The following is a 21,587-nucleotide window of genomic DNA, read 5'->3' as shown; positions in this document are numbered from 1 at the left end:
ATAGACATATCGCTTCTTGATTTTCAGTGAAGTTTTTAGTAAATGTTATTGGTTTATACATGACATCCTGTGAAGTTCTAACCATTGAGATATATTTCTCTGAGGCCTCTTGCATAATTCTTTTTTTTTTTTTTTTTTTTTTGTGGTACGCGGGCCTCTCACTGTTGTGGCCTCTCCCGTTGCGGAGCACAAGCTCCGGACACGCAGGCTCAGCGGCCATGGCTCACGGGCCCAGCCGCTCCGCGGCATGTGGGATCTTCCCAGACCGGGGCATGAACCCGTGTCCCCTGCATCGGCAGGCAGACTCTCAACCACTGCGCCGCCAGGGAAGCCCTCTTGCATAATTCTTAGTTTTTATTGGCAGTATACAAAGTGAGGATAATTTAGGTGATTGAATAGCAATCATTAAAATTATCAAAAAGAGATGAGGCTTTGACTGTATATCTTTTAAGATCTCTTTAATTGCAGATGTTCTCTGAGAATTATATATCTCTGCTTTGCTTTTATATAAAGGTCTCATTTATCTTTTCTTTTAAACTCTTTCTAGAAAGATTTTGCTTAGTGTCATTCTGTAGGTATTGGAAAAAAGCAGGAAAATTCTAATCCCATCTCTCCCTCCCTGCTAGTTATGTGACCTTGAGCCATTTCATTAACCTATTTAGGCCTCAGTTCAGTGTACTGAATACAGTGGCTGGATATTTTTTGTTGTTACTTCCGATTATGACATTTTATGATACACTGTTTTATTATTGTTTGTGGCTCAGTTATGTACTATGATGTTACAATTCTGAAATTTGGATTTTCATCTAGAGTATAAGATTTCTTGATTTTAAATGATTTAAGTTACCAAGGACTTTTAAAATTAGAGATCATTTATTCTACCCTGCCCTCCTCACTTCTTTCATTTTATAAATGGAGAAACAAGACCATTCTGGATAAGTGACTTAGTGGCCACTTAGTTATTAAGGTGGGGCTGTTTCTAGAGTCTAAGTGTTCCTACTTCCAAGTGTATGCTTTTACCAGTACTTCACATTATATCCCCTCTGTGGCTGTATGCACACCAGTTTTCTAAATTCTTGTTGGTTTTTCTCTGTCACATTATGTATTTCTTGTTCCCGTTATCAACAAGTAGTGTGTTCTCATGGAATGCTGGTTTAAATATTGGCATAAGAAAAGATATTTGATGGATAAAAAAGTGTCATAGAATATACCTCAGAGCCAGAGGAGAATGGTTTTTCATTTCTTTGTCTTTGCTATTCTCACTTAGCATAGGTAATAAACTACTGTGTTGTATTCTTCCCAAGCAAAAGACATTTTTTTATGTCATAGACATTCTTCTGTGTCAGCATAGAAACACATCATTTCTATCTTTATTCCTGCTGCTGTTATATCCATCAGCTCTAGGTTGTTTTCATAAGCATTACGATTTCTAGGCTGAAGTTCGTGGAATTGTAGAGCTGGAAGAAATATTACAGGGTCCTATAGTTTATTCTTTTGCTTTGGGCACACGCTTTCCCCTTCCCTCCAATATATAGTCTATGGCCTTGTGACTTCCCTGGTGGTCCAGTGGCTAAGACTCCGCACTCCCAATGCAGGGGGCTCGGGTTCGATCCCTGGTCAGGGAACTAGATCTCACATGCTGCAACTAAGATCTAGCATGCCTCAACTAAAGATCCTGTGTGGCACAACTAAAAGATCTCACATGCTGCAACTGAAGATCCCACATGCCGCAACGAAGGTCCCATGTGCCACAACTAAGACCCAGTGCAGAAATTAAAAAAAAAAACTGTGGCCTTCATACTACATATTAAGCCTGTATCCTCTTTATTTTGTATGTTTTATTGGGAGTTCTTATTTATCAATGGTAGTTAATCCACAAGTGGAGCAGCATTTTATACCTTAAATATATTATTTCATAATGAATGATTCATCTCCACTTAGCCACATCAGGGCACAATAGAAAATGTAATGTACTCTGGTGATTTAGGAGTCATTTGTAATTACAGATTAGAAAATTTTTACCTTCAAATGATATAAAAAACATGGTCAGTAGAACAAATTTAACTAGTGATGATTATAAATAAATTATTTCAATAGATAGGCTAGAGATTTTTCTCTTTTTCAAAATACGGAGGATTCATTGTCTCGCTCACGTATTTCTACTGCAAATTTGATTCACTTAATTCTCTTCTGAATAGCAATTAGCCAGGTTTCCTCCCTCCTTCCCTCCTTCCCTCCCTCCTTCCCTTACTCCCTCCTTTCTTTACTTCCTTCTTCATGCCTTTCTTCTTTCCCTCTCTTCCTCTGTCCTTCTTTTCTTTCTTCTTTCCTTTCCCCCTGTCTTTTTAAATAATAATCTTATCACTCCCTGTAAGGTTTTACTAAACCTGTATATTCACGTTTCATTTCAATTCTCCTTCTTTTCTTAGCAACTTGCTCCTTTTTTTTTTAAAGTTCCATCTCATTAAACTATGTTGGGTACATTGTAATTCTTGGCTACTGTTTTGGAAAATGTCAGTACTAAATTGTTATTGTATCTTTGAAATATGTATGCTATTTGATATGTGCAGGGTTAAAATATTTTCTATTCTCACTTCTCATTCTTTAAATATTTAATGCTTGAATCCTAGACTCCATTATCTATAATCCAAATTGTATCTCAAATTGGATCTAGAATCCACATAGTAAGCTATCTGCTGCACTTTTGATTTGCTCAGAGTAGGCTTTCTAATGAAAGAAGGGTGCTTCCTCTAAAAATTTGTATAATCTAGTCCATGAAATTGCCCTTTGAGTCACCTACAAATATCTTTGGTTGATTGCTTCTTTCTTGGATAAGGCTATTAACTAGTTAAACTTTGGCTTTATTCACTCTATCTGGAAATCTGTGAGAGTGAATTCAGTATATAAAGGAGCTCCAGTTAGAAAATGGAGTGTATTGTCCTAAAGGCTTTTGACCATGTTGAACACATTTGCAACTTTATTTTCATTAAGGAGAAGTAAAATCTTCAAGAAAGTGTGAAATCAAGAGGGCCTTCATGAATTTGAGAATTTCATTAGTTTGTTAATACTACATCTATATGAAGATGATTTGCATTTATTTCAAAATTCTTTGCATTACCAACAAATACAGGAGGATGGAACAAAATAAATGTCTTTGGTTAATTATAGGGAAACTTGCTGTTGAGGTAAAGAAGTTTGAGTGTTGAATCTTCCCAATTAATTTAATTTTGCTCAGAACATATACTGAACTTCTTAAAAGACATTTCATATTACTCAGAAGTATTATTTATGTCTGTCAGAAAATGAAACAACTTAAACAGAGTAGCAAAAATCAATACTTTTAGAATTCCTGTTTTTACCTGAACTTACATATATTAGCCTCAAGCTACAAAATGTTGCAGTGATTTAAGTTGGATTATTATTAAATTTAATTTGATATTTTTGTTTTGTTCCTGGGAAATGGAATTATTTTTCCTGTGATCTCATGAACTACATTTATTTTAGTGTTTTGGAACATTTCTTATTTATCAAATGCTGTTAAGAAAGAATGCCACTTTAAGATATAGGGATTACTTCTTTGCTTGCTATTCTGTAGACAGTGTTCATTAATATAACTTAATATTTCATGCCAGGTAACCAAGTATGGTCAAAATATTCATTTCTGGATACCTCTGGAAGATATAAGATGCAACTTAAATAAAAATTTTAAAATAGGTGTTAACTAGGCTTATTATGGTGATCAGTTTGCAGTATATACATATATCAGATCATTATGTTGTATACTTGAAACTAAAGTCATGTTATATGTCAATTATATCTCAAAAACAAAACAAAAAAAACCTTGATTTGGTGCGATCCTGTATTAACTACAATTCTTGTTTAGACGTTAAAGAAAGTACCTGAAATTTAATTTACTCTTGATGAGCCTGGATGAAAAAGGCCTGTATAATACATATTGCTTGTCATATACAAGGGATATACAATCATAAGAAATTAATGACACTATATTGATTAATATTTTGCTTAAGATTCAGCAAGACTAACAGGCACTTATTTGATCAAAGATATAACTTTATATTTCACAGATATGTTTTCACGTTAGAAATCTGAGCTCAGCCAGTTTATTAGCTGGTATCTCTGAACAAGATGAAAGGCTCAACTTAAATAAAAATTTTAAAATAAATTTAAATTTAAAAATAAATTTAATAAGATATTTATTTAATAAAATGAATAAACTTAAAAAAACTGAAATAAAAATAATAGTATTTATTTAGGAGCTTGGTGTTCACCAAAGATAATTTCATAAACATGAAGGTTTTTCTTTTCTGATTTAGATGATAGTAATACTATACAATACAAATGATCAGTATTAGTTTTTTCACTATATCATACATCTTCCTGATAGATAAAGAATGAATGCATATCACATACATTATTAGAAAATGTCAACAAAAATTGAGCCAAATAACAAATGAAATTCTGAATGGTTTGAGTGAGAGTAAAAGAAAATAGTATTGATGATCCCATCAAACTTTTCTTTACTCCTAGAAAGGAAATGCTTTTAGAAATTTCAGACTTTTTTTTTTTTTTTTGCTTAGGCTTTGAGGGATGAAATTAAAACCCTTCACATAATTGTCTTTCTTACTAAATGAATTGGGAGAAGGCTGTTTTTTTGTAAGATAAATCCTACTTGTTACATCCAGGTATTTAACTGTGCTTCCTTTGGTATTATTTTAACTTTTATTAAATGCTGATATATTTCAGTTAAAAAAAATCACTAGAATTGTTCAATCTTGCAGTAAACTGCTTTAAGAATAGTTTTTGATTGTGTACAGTTTTACAGTCATTTTCCTTTCTCATTTGATTCACACCAAAACTCTTTGAGACTGGCAACAATATATAATCTCTAAATTCTATTTTAACAACATCTGAAAGAGAGACAGGTTATTTGAATTGTCCAAGGTAGCCAAGTTAGTAAGTACTAGTAGAAAGTTGGGACTTCAGATCAGATCTTCTGGTTCTCAGCTCCTTTTGTTATTCATAAGTATTGAATTCTTTTTTCCACTTTGTAAGTTATTTATCTCAGAATGTATGACCCTATATAACAACTTTTACGTGGCAGAGAGGTGAGAAGAAGCATAGAAACTGGACAAACTTCAGGTTTTCTTCTGATTTTCAGACTGTTTTTGCCAAAGGTGATTTGAAGGAAGCATTTTTACTTTTAAAGGATTTTATTTTTTGGGGGGGCAAGAACTAATATTTGTATAGTGTTTTACTGTTTATTGAGTGGCTTCTCTTTTATGTTCTCGTTTACTGTTCTTACCAGTCTTGAGCAACAGGCACTATTATTATTATTTATATTATTTTCTACAGGAAAGAAAAAGAAAAATGAGACTAAATAATACTGTAGGGGTCATATCATTAGGTAGTTTGCATAGCTGGGACTTTAAATTCAAGTCATTTAAATTCAAAGCTTATAAAATAATACTGATTTTAGAAAAGAAATGTTAAAATGAGGTTTATTTTTATTTTCTCTGAAATCTTATCATTAGAAACTGCGTCAGTGATAGAATTTGTCTCATAAATGAATTTCCCTCTTAAAATCATTTCTTAGCCTTGGAGGAGGAAGGTGAAAGAGTGCACAAGTATAAACAACACACATTCAAAGTATGTCCTGTGCTATGGCTAAAAGTTATTAAATTTTTTTTTCAACCTTGGGCTTATATTGCAGGGTCTCTGTCCTACTGTGCTGCTTTCTCTTTTATATGTATCCTCAATCCCTTATTCCAGTTCTCTGTAGGGATGATGTGTAAACTCCCTAAATGTCTCTTGGTAGTATGATAACTTTTTTTTGTAAACAGGGAGTTTGCTTGCACCTCAACTCTTCCTTCAGACTAAATCTCAGATACAGGTTATCTGGAAATACTCCCTTTTTGAAAAAGATGAGAGGAGGTATTCTTTTAAGTTATTTGACTAAATTCGTTCAGTTAATAAAATTAGATAAATTTTGCTGAAATGAATTCTATTAGGTAGTTTTATGGTTAGTCAGTGCTCTGTGTGTGTATGGTGGTGGGTTGTTCCAGGTAAGTAAAATAGCCAAATGCTGAAGAGGCAAACTCTTAAACCCAATTGTATGTCTCAGTACCTTGAATGATTACTATAAATTGCCAGCCAGTATCTAGTATACTTTTATAATTATCTGTTTAATAAATGCTGCATTGTTCAGCATATTTTCTTTTCTGTTGTATTCTTTTGGTTTTTCTACTTCTTAGGGACATAGTTCTCAAACTGCTTCAATATGAGGCATCAACAAATGTAGCAGACAACAAAGGTTATTTTCCTATTCACCTGGCTGCCTGGAAAGGAGATGTGGAAATTGTGAAGATTCTTATTCATCATGGACCATCGCATTCCAGAGTCAACGAACAGGTGCACTTGACAAATATTTGCTCATGCTATGATTTTTCGAGAGTTTTGCGGAGCCAAAGACACATTGAAAAATTGATTATTTCTATCTTTACCCTGCCAAAGACCTTTCTACTGCTGAATTTCCTAAAGGAGAAAGTTGAAAACTTCTTTGGCATTTGTATATGGTACAAATGGTACAAATATGGTACATTGGCACTAAGTTGGACATTTGTAAAGATATTTGTTAACAAGAAAATCCCACATAAAGGAAGTAGTTGTAGTATTTTTGCCTGCTTTCCGTAAGCATCCATTTTATATTTATTGAATATTTAAAGATATAACAGAATTCACATTTGTAATGTGAATTAGTTTCTCTTAATAAAATTTTAAATGCTAAAATGGTGACAACTATCATTTGCATAATGCTTTACCATTTACATAGCACTTTCACATTAAGTACAATTTTGTGAATTAAAATGCAAAATACAATGTATACAGTTGCTAGTCACACATTAAATTAAAAATTTCCTGTATGTGTAGAGATTATATCTATATCTACACATACATATGCATATATATATATATATATATATATACACACACACACACATACACACACACACACACACACCCGCCCAGAGTAAGTTGAGTAAAAAAAAGCAGCAGGACGTTACTGATAGATAAAGTCAAAATATTTACAAGTACATAGTATCCATGTTACATATAATGCATATATTTAAAAAGAAATGCCATTCTCGGTATTCTAGATAAATAAGACCACAGATTCCAGAAAGCAAAATACAGTCCTCTAGTACAGTATAACAAACATCTTGAGCTCTGAATGCCCCCTACTGTTCCCATTTTGTAAAACCATATTTGAAAACCAGCATGTAGTCCAACAACTGAATTACAAATATGGCATTAAGCTGCAGGTTGGCAGTTATCCAATATCAATGGAAGTAGGTTACTCCAGGGTAAGCGCATCTAATGAAGTACAATTAGCATATTGTTCAAATGGATACAGACTTTGCAGACCTTTTGACTGAAATTCAGATTAAAGAATAAAAAGTAGCACTTGCCAGCTGTGAACAGCAAAGGGAAGAAAAATGTATATATTTTTCTTACATCAAAAGGCAGTTGTATAAAGAACTAATCAAGAAAAATGTTTTATTAATTGGAACACTGTCATTAATATTTATCACAATAAAATGTCTGTTTACAGGTTACAAAATACAAAATATTTTTATGAGAATACACTCATTAATTCAAATCTATAAAAAATGACAGATATGGGTATCTTTATTGGCACATCATGCTAAAAGGAAATTTATGAGAATGCTGACTGCTCCTCAGAAAACCAAGTTAAAAGATCATTTGTGGAATGAGCCATCTGGTGGTTATTCTTAAAACTGTCTGAATGCCCCAAAGCAAACCTGAAATAATAAGATGGAAAAACAAACCAAGGTTAAGCAAGGGAATGTTAGTTTCTTCAAACAATATTTTTTAAATGACATGAAAATAAGAAAGAAAAACCCTAGAATTTATTTACATTTGAAAGCTGAATATTTTAAATGGCATATAACTGTAATGGTATGTTTTAAAGAGAAACAGTTATTTTTTGTGATGTTGAATAAATTTAAATATAAAAAAGGTTTTTTTGAGGTGATTGGACTTCAGAATTCCTTTTTCACTTCTCTTGCTTTATATTGTGGTTTCTATTGGAAACAAGTTGAAATTTCTTGAGGTTTTTAATACCATACTTTCAGTATTTTTTGTTTGTTACTATGTATATACGCTTTTAGTGCTGACATAGTTCTCTCATTCAATGTCATTTCTTCTAAAAGTTTCTGATGTCGGAATTTTGTTTTCACAGGTAAATTCTGATTTTAGCTTTATTTCTTTTTTCCCCATGAATGGGACAGAAATATGCTAATTAATTATAAGCCTTTATGTATTTAAGCAATAGAGGGCAGGAATGAAAATGGTAATGAACATTTATTAAGACCTATGATAACCAGGCACTGTGCTAAGCACCTTTACCTGTGATATGTTATTTACTTAGTTCTCGGAATCCTCTGAAGTGATTTTTATCACTTCCATTTTATAGATGGGAAATCAGGCTCAGTAAAGCTAAGTAACTCTTCTAAGTTCACACATTACTGAGTGACTTAAACAGACTTGTATTCAGATCTCTGTAATTCCAGAGCCCTCCACAATAGCACATTGGTATTCTAAGTGGTAAATCCTATCATTTATGGAGTGTTTACTATATGCCAGGCATTGTGCAGAGTACTTCATCTACATTATCTTTCTAAGCTCTACCACAGCCTGATGAGGTAGGTGTTAATTACTGTTCCTACCTTATATATGGGGAAAGTACCTTAGAGAGATTAAGTAACTTGCCCATGATATCACAGCTTCTAAAAAATGCAGCCAGTATTTGAATTCAGGTTTTTCTGATCCAAAGCCCAAGCTTTTAACCAGTAATACACTATGTTATAATGTTAAAATTATGCATAACTGTCAGGGTTTCATTCTGATTTCTGAATGCTGTCTTTGGTTTCTAATATAACTTTCTTTAAAAGTAATTCTACCTTATGTTTTAATGTTTAAAGCTTATAAGGCATTTTCCTATATGTTATCTCTTTTGGTTTATAAGCTGTATTCTAAGGTTATAGGGAAGATAATATTCTAATTTTACAGTAAGATAAGTTAAGAGAGATAGAGTGATTTATTGTTGCTAATAAGTACGTGTTAGCACTTCAACCTGGATCACCATTTTATACTGTCTTAGAATTAGTGGTCAACTTAGGGTGACATAACTTTGAAAATAAAGTGGACTCTGCCCTGATTTTTATAATTGCCACATCCTTCCTGTCTTTTGTCAACAGGTTTATTTCCTTTCTTCTGATGTTATGTGTGTTTTCAATTTATATTTCTCTGTATATTCCTTTCCCTCCTGCCTTTCCTTCCTCTTTCCTTTTCGTCCACCTTCTCTTCCTCTTTTCTTCTGTATTTTAACATTAGAGCAAAAACCAGAGGAGCCTTATCTCATAAGTATATTCCCTTGCCATTCACCAGAACTCAAATCCAGCTAGTGTTAGATAGTTTCCATTAGTTTGACTTTGAAGTAAGATCTTTGGTAAATAACTTTTGTTAGCCAGTTTCATACTGCCACCCATTGTCTGGAAGTGTCCTAATTTTTCAGAGAACACTCATCTGGTAGAAAAGAAGGAATTCAAAACAGTTTAAGAATATTTAATGTAGACATACTAGCAATTATTAATTAGTGCTTTATCACAGCCTATTTATTTCAAATTGGATTTTTTTAGACCACTAGTGAGTATGGACATGAGTATACAACCATGCCTTTTTGTAAAGGTAGCACAGTTGTGGTCTTCACTGACGTGACAAGCCAAGTGTGTGTTCGATATTACAGATAAACTCTATGAACATTTTCTCCTGAGTAAGACTTGAATGATTGAAATAACTTTTTCTTGAGATCTGAACAGTGATAACTGGAGTTAATAGAAAAATTTCAATTTTGCACTTATAATTTCCTAGGCTAAGGCCTTTGCAAAGGTAAAGAGGTCTTTGAGGTATTGTTTCATAATTTACTTTTCTTTTCCTCAAAGAGGTAGTATATCTTAAAAAATGAGATTGAATCTCTTTTCAACCAACGGGAAATTTGGTTTGGTCAGGAGGCATATTTCTATATCATATTTTCATGGTTTAAGGTAATAAGATTGATTTTTAAATCAGGTTTATAAAACTTGGCCAGATAATAAAATCAGGGAGTGCAAGCCTCTATGTTGTCAGTCTGTGAGGAAATAGACTATGATAACACATTTAAACTAAGAACAGGAATGGCTCCCCCAAAATGCTGGAAAAAACAATACCTCCAGCTAGATTCCCCATCTGTCAGATCTTAACTTTTTGTTGACTGTCTTCAAGGAGTAGCTTTTCCTTTGCGTTTGGCCTTCAAATGCCCTCTTCTGATACTTGTTTTGGAAAAGTAAAGTAGTAAGAAGATTTTTCTGTGCTTTTTTTCCCCCATCACTCCTCTTTTTAAGTTTTCAAATCTTCTCTTTACTCTCAACTTACTTATCTGCATTGTTTTATCATCCAGAGCAAGGCTGAGTTACTTTCTGGAACGATAAGATTTGTTTGGGTTTGTACCCTTAGAACAACTAAGCAGCTACTTCCTATTTCAACTCAGTTGGTGTTCTTTTGGGAAAAATCTATAGAAATTCTGCTTTCAGATCACTAGCTCCATGTTTTTCTTCTTTGGCAATAAAGAAACACATGGCAGGCAGTGTGGTACAGTGGAAAGAGCATAAATGGGATTTTGATTCTGATGGATACAGGTTCCAAAAGATACTGAATCTGCTTGGGCATGTAATTTAACTTTTTTTGTATTTTAGTTTCCTCATCCATGAAGTGGAGATGTTAATACCAATCTTGTAGGATCATTTGTAAGAGTTAAAGGAGACAATGTATGTAAAGTTTTTAGACACTCAGCAAATGGTAGTAGTAATAGTTTCTATTGTGGAAGATGGTATTAAAAGTACCAACTTTGGGTCTAGGCTATTTAGGTTCAAATTCTGGCCTCAATACTAAATGGCTGTATAATTGAAGGGCAGTTATTCAGCTACTTACTACCTCAGTTACCTCATCTGTAAAATGGGGATAATGATAATAATATTTATCTCCTAGTGAGGATTAGATGAGTAAACATGAAATGCAACTGTACCTGGCACATAGTGATAGCTATGATAATGACTCTGATGATGAAATTCTCCCTTGCTCCCTAGAACCCTCATTTAGGACATTGCATTTTTGTTACTAAAATTTCTTGTTCACATTTCTCCTGATTGACCCTTCTGCCTCCTGACATAGTCATACTGCATATACCTACACCATCTGCCCAAAGAATCTGAAAGGGTACATCTCCCTTGCAACTGGGTTCAGTTTTCTCCATTTTAACATTTTTTATTCTGCTAAATTCCTGGGGAAATCTCATTGATTTTCAACTGAAACACTTATAAGCTACACGTGTAATACTGTGATACTTGTATGGTATGGGTATGGTCTGCTTCTCAATCCATGATTATATTTCAAAAAGATATGGTTTAATCTTAGGGCCAGTATGTCTTTATTCTCTTTGCAAAAGAAGCACTGATTTATACTTAAACGAAAGATAAAATGAAACAACTTGGGAAGCCTTTCTGTAAATCTTTCATTATCAAAGAATGTACTATCTCAACTACCTTTTGGAAAGCCAGTCTGTTAAAAGTGTATTATAATTCTTATTAATCTCTCTCATTAACAAATGTCATGGAGGCACGATGCACAGTGCAGATAACACTGACCATCTGGGCCCAGCAGGGCTACTGACTAACATGGCTAAATCATTTATCACTCTTGGAAGTTGGAATATATAGTGTAGGGAAAAGTTTGATTTTTTCATTTGAAGTAATAAAAATAAAATGTGATATTTTTGGTGTAATAAATGATAGGTACTAGTATCAAATATAAAATTCTATTAGGCATACTTATTAAAACAGATAAATCTTAAACTTACATTTTCAAAGCATCTCAGGTTTTAAATGACTGTATATAGGTTTTGATAAAGGACTGAATTTCTGAAAACTTGCACTTTATGTCTTTGTCTTAACAGAACAATGAAAATGAAACTGCCCTACACTGTGCAGCTCAGTATGGACACTCAGAAGTAGTTGCTGTTCTCCTGGAAGAGCTCACTGATCCTACCATCAGGAACAGCAAGCTGGAAACTCCTCTGGACCTGGCAGCCCTCTATGGACGGCTTAGAGTGGTCAAAATGATCATCAGTGCACACCCTAACTTAATGAGCTGCAACACTCGAAAGCACACACCACTACACCTTGCTGCACGCAATGGTCACAAAGCAGTTGTTCAGGTGCTGCTGGAAGCAGGAATGGATGTGAGCTGTCAAGTGAGTCTTCTTTTAGCTATGCTCCAAAAGCAATGGTGCTCTTGTTTTGCTTTGAGATACAGATGTTAAAACTTACAGGAAGAAATCTTACCATTTTTTAACTGGTCAAACGGTCTACATGTATCTTTGTAACTACTCAATTCAAAATACCCCACCACACAGCTGGGAAATATGAAGAAATATAAGGCATAATCTCTAACCTCATTCTACCTTGAGGGCTATACACATGAAAAATGATTACTAGATGGCAGTTGTGTGTGGTCTCCTTAGTAATTGTTTCCTTTCTCCCAGTATCTAGCACACAGCCTGACATACACCAGTAATTTAGTCCAGTCGAAGTTGAATGAATGAATGAATGAAAGGAACAAAATTCACTTTAACATTTTTGAGTTGTACTTTGTGTTTAATATGTTGACACATTTAGAATACAAATCTCACAGCTATCCTGTGGGATTGAGAGCCATTAAATTCCAGTACAGAGATGAAGAATCAGATTCAAAGACTAGGAAACTTGCCTAAGGATACATAGCTCGTAAACCCAGAATGTGAATTTAGACTTACTGATTAAAGTCCAGGCCTTTTTCCACAATAATGTACCTCTATACATGGCTAATAAAGGAAGGATCACTATGCTTAAGGGCAATAAGAAAAAAATTTATTGGGAGGTGTGATTTGAGTTGAGCTTTGAAGGACAGATAACATTTGGATAGGTTTTGTTTCTCCACAAGGAAAAGCAACTTGCTTTTGTTATCTGTCTCGTTAACCTAATTAAAAGGTTAGCTTTTTTTTTTTTTTTACCATTTTCTCCTTTTATGACTGTTTTTTTTTAGCCCCCAAGTCACTGGCAACATACTTACCTTCCAGAGATCCTTTTGGTTCCCGTCAGATTGTGACTTTTCTCCCCTATATATTGATAAGCTATTGCTGCATAATAAACTGTACCAAAATTTAACAGCTTAACACAATAGCCATTTATTTAGTTTATAATTCTGAGGTTATGGTTGAGTCTTAGCTTATATGGGCAGTTCTTCTCTCCTGACTGGGCTCTCTCTCATGTGTCTTGGGTCAGTTGTAAATCAATTAAGTGTCTGTGATTCAGGGAGTGACTGGCTGTTACCTGGGGTAATGGGTGAGACTGCTATGTGTCTTTCATAATCAAGCAGTCCACCTTGGGCTTGTTCACATGGTAGAGAGAGAGGGAGAGAGAGAGAGAGAGAGAAACAGAAACAGGATTATACAAGGCCTCTTGAGGTCTAGCTTTGGAACAAACATATTGTGTCTTTTGCCATGTTTGATTGGGCAATACGGCACAAAGGCATCCCAAATTCAAGGGGTAGGAAAACAGACGCTACCTTTCAAGTAGAAGAGGGTGTGAATTATGAAAGGGGTGTGAATACCCAGAGGCAATAAATGCAGACAGTTTTGTAAACAAATCTGCACATTCAAGGTGGAATTAGTGCTCAACTGTGAAGTTATTTTCCTAGGAATTGTTGAGGTTGAATACTGTGTTTCTCGGGTTTTTTGTGTGTTTTTTTTTAAGTTTTAAAAATCCTAGGCCTTCTAATCTTAGGTTTAAGACTGACTCCCTGCATCAGAATTTTCCTTAGACCTTTGCCTGTGTTATTTAGATATTTGTAATATCTTTTCTAAATTGCTTATTCTACTTTGGCAGCCTTGAAAATATGCACAAGAATTTTTTTTAGCCCTCATATTTAAGAAAAAAACAACTTTGCTTGCAAAGGGGTATTGAAATGAGATAGATACATGTTTACTATTTATTATAGGTGACTAACAGAGTTATTTTTTTAAAGTATGTTTAATGATAAGCTAGATGTTTATTGTCTAAATGTTGAATTTCGCTAATCTAGATTTATTGCTTTTATTAACACTTTTGGAATATTTCTAAACTTTATTGCACAGATTGCATTATAACCAAGGACTTTAACTATGGCTGTTTGAGATCAATAATTCACTTTATGTCCCATGACTAGAAAAGTAAGAGTTCAGATTCAATTTTATAAATTTATATTTTTTATGCAAAACACTGTATTTTGTGCTTTTGGAGAATTAAAGATAAAAAAGATCTGTGCCCAAAATTTGGTGGAGAACACAAAAACTTGCAAGAATAACTTCTGTTTCATGACATATTAAAATAAATGCTAAGCCGAAGTGCTATGAAGATATAGGTGAGAAAAATATAGATTTAAAGAGGGAGAACTTGGGAAGACATTGAAGAGTGATGTTTGAAGAAGACCTTGAAAGTCTAAAAGGACTTTGAATTTTAGGTGTAATTTAGCTTGCAGATGTGCATTATTTGGCTAAAACAGTGTTTTAAAATGTTGAATTTTAAATACTTCCCGATGGGGTATATACCTTCTAAGATCTCAGCCTCTCTCTATGATTCATTCCTTTAGATTTTTCTACTTGGCCACTGATAGCATTTGGTTTTGTTACTCACAAATCAGATGAAAGGGTACACAGTATGTTCAGAATATGTGAACACTTAATCAGAAGCATCAGGGCAGGTACCTGAGCAGGATGGGCAACATTTTGGTTGCTATACCTCTTTCACTGATGCTCACTCTATGATTTCATCTTGAAGGTTCCAGGAAGCAGAGCTGACAACATATTTCTACAATACATCTCAATGACTTGACTCTTCCATTAGATATAGTTAGTGTTAGTTGATTTTTTGTTTTTATTATTATTGCTTTGTTCATATAAAACATTTTTTGGCATCTCATTACCCTTTTTTGTGATTATTTAATTTTTTTATGTTATTCAAATTAACTGTCACCTAGGTTTACCATCAGATTCACTATAACATTTTTTAATATTAAATTTGAAGTAGAGATTTGTTGATATTCTCACTGGCTGAGAGTGAACCATACCAATTAGTAACCTTAAACTGTTTCAGTGGCTTTAATATTCATTAATTTGTTAACTAGTTGGAAGTTAACAGTATTAAAAGTAATCCTATTTGGTAAATCACAGTACTACATTTTTAGACTTCAATTACATTCAAGTTATTATGAATAATTCTTCAAAATTTAGAGATGGCTTTGGAGGATCTTTTCTTTTAATTACAAATATTTTTAAATGCAGCATTTGTGTTTGTACTTTTTGTAGAAGTTTTGTTTTCTGCTTCATTTCTTTCTGAGCAAATTTGAATTATAACACCTATTTGAGCTAGTGAGCAAAATAATTTAATTCCTATTTGGTTGATTTCATAGTATATATTTACTTATAAATCCTTTAGCATTAAAAATTTCTTAATAAAGAGAATCAATCATATTAAGATATTAAGAAAGTAAGGTTTAATTAGCATGATGCTTTTGAAATTAGCAATTATTTCTATGGATTTCAAACCTGATTTGGGGTAACTAGGTGGTGATAGTGTCATATTATGCTAGTGCTTTAACTGTGTGTGTTTCTTATTAAAACTCAGAGTTAAAGCACTGGCATAATATTAAGAAATTGGGTTTTATATGAATGTAAAAGGAAAGGAAAGTAAAATTACAGAAAATTAATAGTAAAGAGTACAAGTTAGCATGCTAGGAGCTGTTAAGGTGCAAAGCTGAGTAAGGTATAGTTTTTGCTCTCCAAGTGCTTACAGTGGCAGGAGAAATATGTGCCTAAATGGATAGATTACATTTTAATAATTCATTTACTCTTTTTTTTTACATTTTTATTTATTTATTTATTTTTGGCTGCACTGAGTCTTCATTGTGGTGCACAGACTTCTCATGGCGGCGGCTTCTCTTGTTGCGGAGCACGGGCTCTAGGTGCGCGGGCTTCAGTAGTTGTGGCACGTGGGCTTCAGTAGTTGTGGCATGCGGGCTTCAGTAATTGTGGCATGTGGGCTTTAGAGTGCAGGCTCAGTAGTTGTGGCGCATGGGCTTAGTTGCTCCGCGGCATGTGGGATCTTCCCGGCCCAGGACTCGAACCCTTGTCCCCTGCATTGGTAGGCAGATTCTTAACCACTGAGCCACCAGGGAAGCCCAAAACGAGAAGATTGCACTTACTCTTCTGCTTCCTGAGATGATTATTTTAAAATTTCTCCTCTCTTCCAAAAACTTCAACACTTCCTTCATTGTCATCCCTCTGTGATTACAACTTTGCTTTTATTTCACTGAGATAACAGAAACAATCACATATTCTCACCTCCACAGTTGCCAATATGTGTATATTTGCTTTCCTTCCTTGCTTTAAATTAACTTTCTAGGCTTATATCTGAGGCTAACTTCTCTACTTGTGCATTGGCTCCTATCCCCTCTTATTGGCTTGGGATACATTGCTCTGGCAAATATTCCCTCTTCAATACAATGTTTTCCCCCTCTTAACTGCATTATTTCCCGAAGGACGCAAAGATACTGCAATATTTCCCATCTTTAAAAAACCCTCTCCTTTGAACCTGAATTTTCCTCTAGCTGTCTTCTTCTTTCTCTGATCCTCTTTATGGCAACATATTTATTTTTAAATAAAATGAAATTTATTGTAGCCTTAATGCACATAATAAAATGACTTACAAGCAATTTTTGTTAGTAGTAGCTAGAGAATGGGTAACTGACCATTCTGGTGAATGTAGTGGTAATCCCACACCTGGTCATTCTTGTCACGTTTCTAAAAGAGCCCTCTGCAAAGATCTGTCTTGCTGACTACAGGTGAAATTAAAGAACATATTCTAGAGGAAGTAATACCCACAGGACTAAAAAAAAATGGCAAAATACTTGTTTTTATTCATATCAAATTCTTTCCTTCATCTCTGTTGAAACCGTTCCAACTCTATTACTCTATAAAAATTCTTTGTTTTTTTCCTTTGGTGAAGGTAACTAATGATTGCCGTATTGTTAGATCCATAGCCAGTTCTTAGTCCTCATCTTACTTGATTTATCATCAGCATTGACAAAGTTGATCTCTCCCTCCTCTTTGAAGCACTTTTTTCTTTTGACATCTGAGATACCACTCTCTCTTGGTTCTCATGTAGTTCACTGGCTGTTCCTTCTCAGTATTATTTTAGGTCGAGCCAAAGATTTTGATTGCCTGCCATTCAGTTTTGCAGCTAGATAAATCTGCAAGGCCTCATGAACCTGTTATCACTAGTTGCTTAAGAATTAAGTCTTTCTGTTTTCTGTCCTCTTTTGTAGATTCATACTCCTTTTCCCTGAGCCAGGCTTTATTTTCATTCCTTCCCAATGAACCTTTACATTGGAACTCTGTAACTCTGTTACTCTCTCTTAGCTATTGCCACAATACTGCTGTAGGATAAGCACAGAAATCTCAGACATTCATAAGCAGTAGCTTTTTTTTTCATTCTTAAGTTACAGGTCAGCTGGGGAAGCTTTGTTTTATGTTGTAAGTTAGTCTGGGCAGCTCTGCTCCATGTGTTTATTATCTTCCTCCTGGGACTAGTCAGGACATGGCCTAAGCCCAACCAAGCAAGCACACTTTGGGCCTCTGCTTGCATCATGTTAGCTATCATCCATTGGCTAAAGCAAGTCACAAACCAAGCTCCAAATCAATGGGTAGGGATATATACTCCACCCACATAAGTGCAAAGAGCTGCAGTGTTGTATGGCAGAGGGCATGCAATAGGAGGGACTAATAATGTAATCTGTGACGTCCCTATTCTGTGGTTAACCGTTCTCATCTTCCTGGTCTCTAAGCATCTGAGTCTCCCAGGTCTTAGTACTTAAACCTCTTTTCTTCTCTGTCTTTACTTACTTCCTAGTTGGCCTCATCCAGTCTCTCAGCTTCAAATGACATCTTTATCTAACAATAAAAATTTTATTTATTCATCCTGGACCTTACCATAAACTCTAAATTAGGTGTCTGCTGGACATGTCTATTGGATGCTAATGGGCATCCAAACTCAGCATTCCAAAAACTGAGTATTTAGCCTCCATAACCCCTTCTCCCCAAATTTGTCCATCTTCCAATATTTCCCATTTCAGCAAATGGTAGCGCTGTCCTTCTAGTTGTTTGGCCCCAAAACTTTAGGGTTTCTTCACATTTTAATTTAGTTCTTCATCAGATTTTATTGGCTTTGTGCTCAAACTATATCCAGAATTTCAGTACTTTTCATTCCCTTCACTACTACCACCAGAGCCCAAGTCTTGATTATCTCTTGCCTCCTAGCTGGTTTCCCTGCTTCTTTCTTTGCTTCTGTATTAGTCTGCTTGGGCTACTATAACAAAATACCATAGACTGGGTGGCTTAAACAGCACACATTTGTTTTATCACAGTCTGGAGGCTAGAAAGTCCAAGATCAAGGTTCTGGCCAATTTGGTTCTTGGTGAGAGCTTGTAGATGGCTGCCTTCTCCTGTGTCCTCAAATGACGTTTCTTCTGTGCACAAATGGAGAGAGAAGGAGAGAGCTCTCTGATGTTTCCCCCTCCTCTTATAAGGACACCAATCCCATAGAATTGGGTTCCTGCCCTTACAACCTCATTTAACCTTAATTACTTCTGTAAAGTCCCTATCACCAAATATGGTCACATTGGGGTTTAGGGCTTCAACATATGAATTTGCGGGGGTGGGGGGCACAAACATTCAGTCCATAACAGACTCCTTCAGTCTATTTTCAACAAAGCAGCTATAAGTGATCCCATTAAACTAAATCAGGTTGCTCAGAAACCTTCACTGGTATTCCAGCTCACTTGGAACAAAAGCCACACTCCTTACAGTGGCTGACAGTGTCTTATCTGACCTAGTCCCACTCTCCCTGAAGCTACCTCCTGCTACTCTTTGCCATTTTCATATAGTTTCAGCCACAGTGGCCTCGTTGCTCTTGCTGGAGCACACTGTGTGTGCTACTACCATAAGGCCTTTGCCTTACTAACCTGCATGACTTCCTCCTCTACTTTCTTCAGGTATCTGCTCAAATGTCACCTTAATAGGGAGGCCTTCCCTGATCTGTCTCACTTACCACCTTAGCAACTCCGTTTCCTTCCCCCTAGTTTCCCTTTCAGGACACCATATCCCCTCCAGCCTTCTGAGGAGAGGATACCAGACACATGCTACATCAACAAGAAAATTTGTTCCCTACTCTTATGGAGTTGAGAGCCTGGGTGCGAAAACAGAAAATAAACATATAAACAAACAAAAATTACAAATTGCAGTAAGTGGTATAAAGGAAAAAAGCAGGTTCTTGTGTTTGAGAATGAAGGGTTGGGGAAGTCTCTCTTAGGATGTGCCACTTAAATGGTGCTAGCTCAGAGAAGTGAGAGATGAAGCCATGGAAACAGATGGGTTTACAAGAAAGAGGCTATAGTGAGAGAGAAGAAGCCGAATAAAGACTATTCAGGTAGTTTCTGGAAAAGAAGTCTGTAAAGAAGCAGTTAGTTACAAGAGGAATGCCAAGACAGTACAATTATAATAATTCATCCATTCACCATGTATTTATGGAGTGCCTGCTCTGTGCCAGGCATTGCCTACTATGTGCCAGAGGATATAGCACCAACAGAATAGACAAAAATTTTGCCTTCAAAAGGGAAGATGATATTTAATAAAGTGTGGAGTAAGGAAAAGTGAGATATGGGATAGAAGCTTGAAATCATAGCAGGTTCACAGGAAGTTTCTATGGTTGTTTGTTTTGGTAGATAGTGAAAAGGTATGTATTTTTATGGAGAGTGGAAGGATCCAATGAAGAGACTGAAATTGAAGATGCAAGAAAATGGTGAAGATACTTCATGAGAAAAATTCAAGAAGCAGAAAATGATAGAAAAAAAAGCACAAGTGGAGGATTAGCTTTTTAAAAAAAAATTTTATTGGAGTATGGTTGCTTTACAATGTTGTGTTAGCCTCCACTGCACAACAAAATGAATCAGCCATACACATACAGATATCCCCTCCCTTTTGGACTTCCCTCCCATTTAGGTTACCACAGTACATTAAGTAGAGTTCCCTATGCTATGCAATAAAAATATGGAACACTTCATGAATTTGTGTGTCATCCTTGCACAGGGGCCATGCTAATCTCTGTATCGTTCCAATTTTAGTATATGTGCTGCTGAAGCGAGCACGAGGATTAGCTTTAATGAGGGGAATGGATGCTTCCTCTGAGACAGAAGTGAAGGAAGATAGGAAAGGTAAAGACATTGGCCAGAAGTCCCTAGTTAAATAGGAGGAGAGGAAGAGATCTTCTTTAGAATAGGAGAAATGGTATTTCTGAGTTTTTTGAAGACACATCCTGTTTCTCATGCCATTTCCACCCCCAGTCTAAACCTACTTATAACTTTCAGCTATTCTTCACATTACGTTTTTCTAGATTCTTGTTTTGGGATGTTCTTCTCTGGACATATTCCAATCTGTTGATGTTCCTGTGAAACTTTAGTATCCACGCTTGAACACAGTACTCTGGATATAGTCTAGCTAATGTAGGGTACAAAGGATCTGTTGCTTCTCAAGTTGTTTAGACATTTATTCATTTACAAAGGCTAGGATGTTCTTATCTTTTAAATTCTTACCTTTCATCCCAAGAGATGCCTACAGGGCTAATTGGTACCAGACAGGGCATCAGGGGTTGTTACTTCTGTGTTAAATGCCGTTCTCATTGGCTTTTCTTCTTTTTTCTCTATCAAGTTTATCTTTACTAACTGGTTGTTACTTCTTTTGGTAGTGGGTCTTGTTTCTCAATAGTTTTTATTTCCCCTGCTACCTGTGCTATTTTCTCTACTGATCATCATCACAATCCCACTTTATATCTTTGTTCTATTTATTTTCTCCTTTAATAAAAAATTGGTCTTCCTTTATCTGGTCATTCTCGTTTGCAAGCTTCAGAAGGGCTATGGTTAGAGTGTTAAATTTGGAAGGGGGAACCAGTGCAGGCAAACTGACATCTTCACATCCCCTTCCTGTCTGCTGTTTTGGCACTCTTAGAATACAACCCAAAAAGCCATTTTCAAACATCTAGAGGTTTTGGATAAAATATAACAAAGATCTCTTTAAATGCATAATTGAGCTTTCATGTATCAGGGAAATACATACAGCCAAACCAAAAAGGAAGCTAAAACCCAAGGCTTAAAAATAGGAACATTCTTTTCTATATCCTCTCCCCTTTTCCTACCGTTTGTTTTTCTCAGTTTTGGTGCTACTGAGACTTAACTTTAATAGCCATTTCCAATTGGAGAGAGAATTTCTTTTGCTTTTATCAGCAATTCAGCATTAAGATATATATGTCTTCTCACTAAGCTGTTTTCAT

The 21,587-nt window shown here is 35.1% G+C and overlaps 1 protein-coding gene and 1 non-coding gene across 8 annotated transcripts in view; one reads left to right on the top strand and one right to left on the bottom strand.

Moving 5' to 3' along the window:
- The window catches only part of ANKS1B (ankyrin repeat and sterile alpha motif domain containing 1B), a 1,184,309-nt gene that overhangs the window by 175,175 nt on the left and 987,547 nt on the right, over positions 1 to 21,587 (top strand). For 6 of the 7 annotated variants that reach the window (XM_029204271.1, XM_029204270.1, XM_029204269.1 and 3 more), the window contains exons 3-4: positions 6,273 to 6,429; positions 12,089 to 12,385. The exons of the other annotated variant lie outside the window; for it this stretch is intronic. In XM_029204271.1, coding sequence (XP_029060104.1) covers positions 6,273 to 6,429; positions 12,089 to 12,385 — 454 coding nt within the window. The remainder of the gene's footprint in view (positions 1 to 6,272; positions 6,430 to 12,088; positions 12,386 to 21,587) is intronic. 7 annotated transcript variants of the gene reach the window in all.
- On the bottom strand, positions 20,306 to 20,409 carry LOC114886311. The gene has a single exon (XR_003791316.1). It is a non-coding gene; the product is annotated as a U6 spliceosomal RNA (small nuclear RNA).

This window comes from Monodon monoceros, unplaced genomic scaffold (genome assembly GCF_005190385.1).
Source record: "Monodon monoceros isolate NGI ecotype Baffin Bay Population unplaced genomic scaffold, NGI_Narwhal_1 Super_Scaffold_6, whole genome shotgun sequence".
Taxonomy (NCBI): domain Eukaryota; kingdom Metazoa; phylum Chordata; class Mammalia; order Artiodactyla; family Monodontidae; genus Monodon; species Monodon monoceros.
This window is presented reverse-complemented; position numbering and strand designations above follow the sequence as displayed.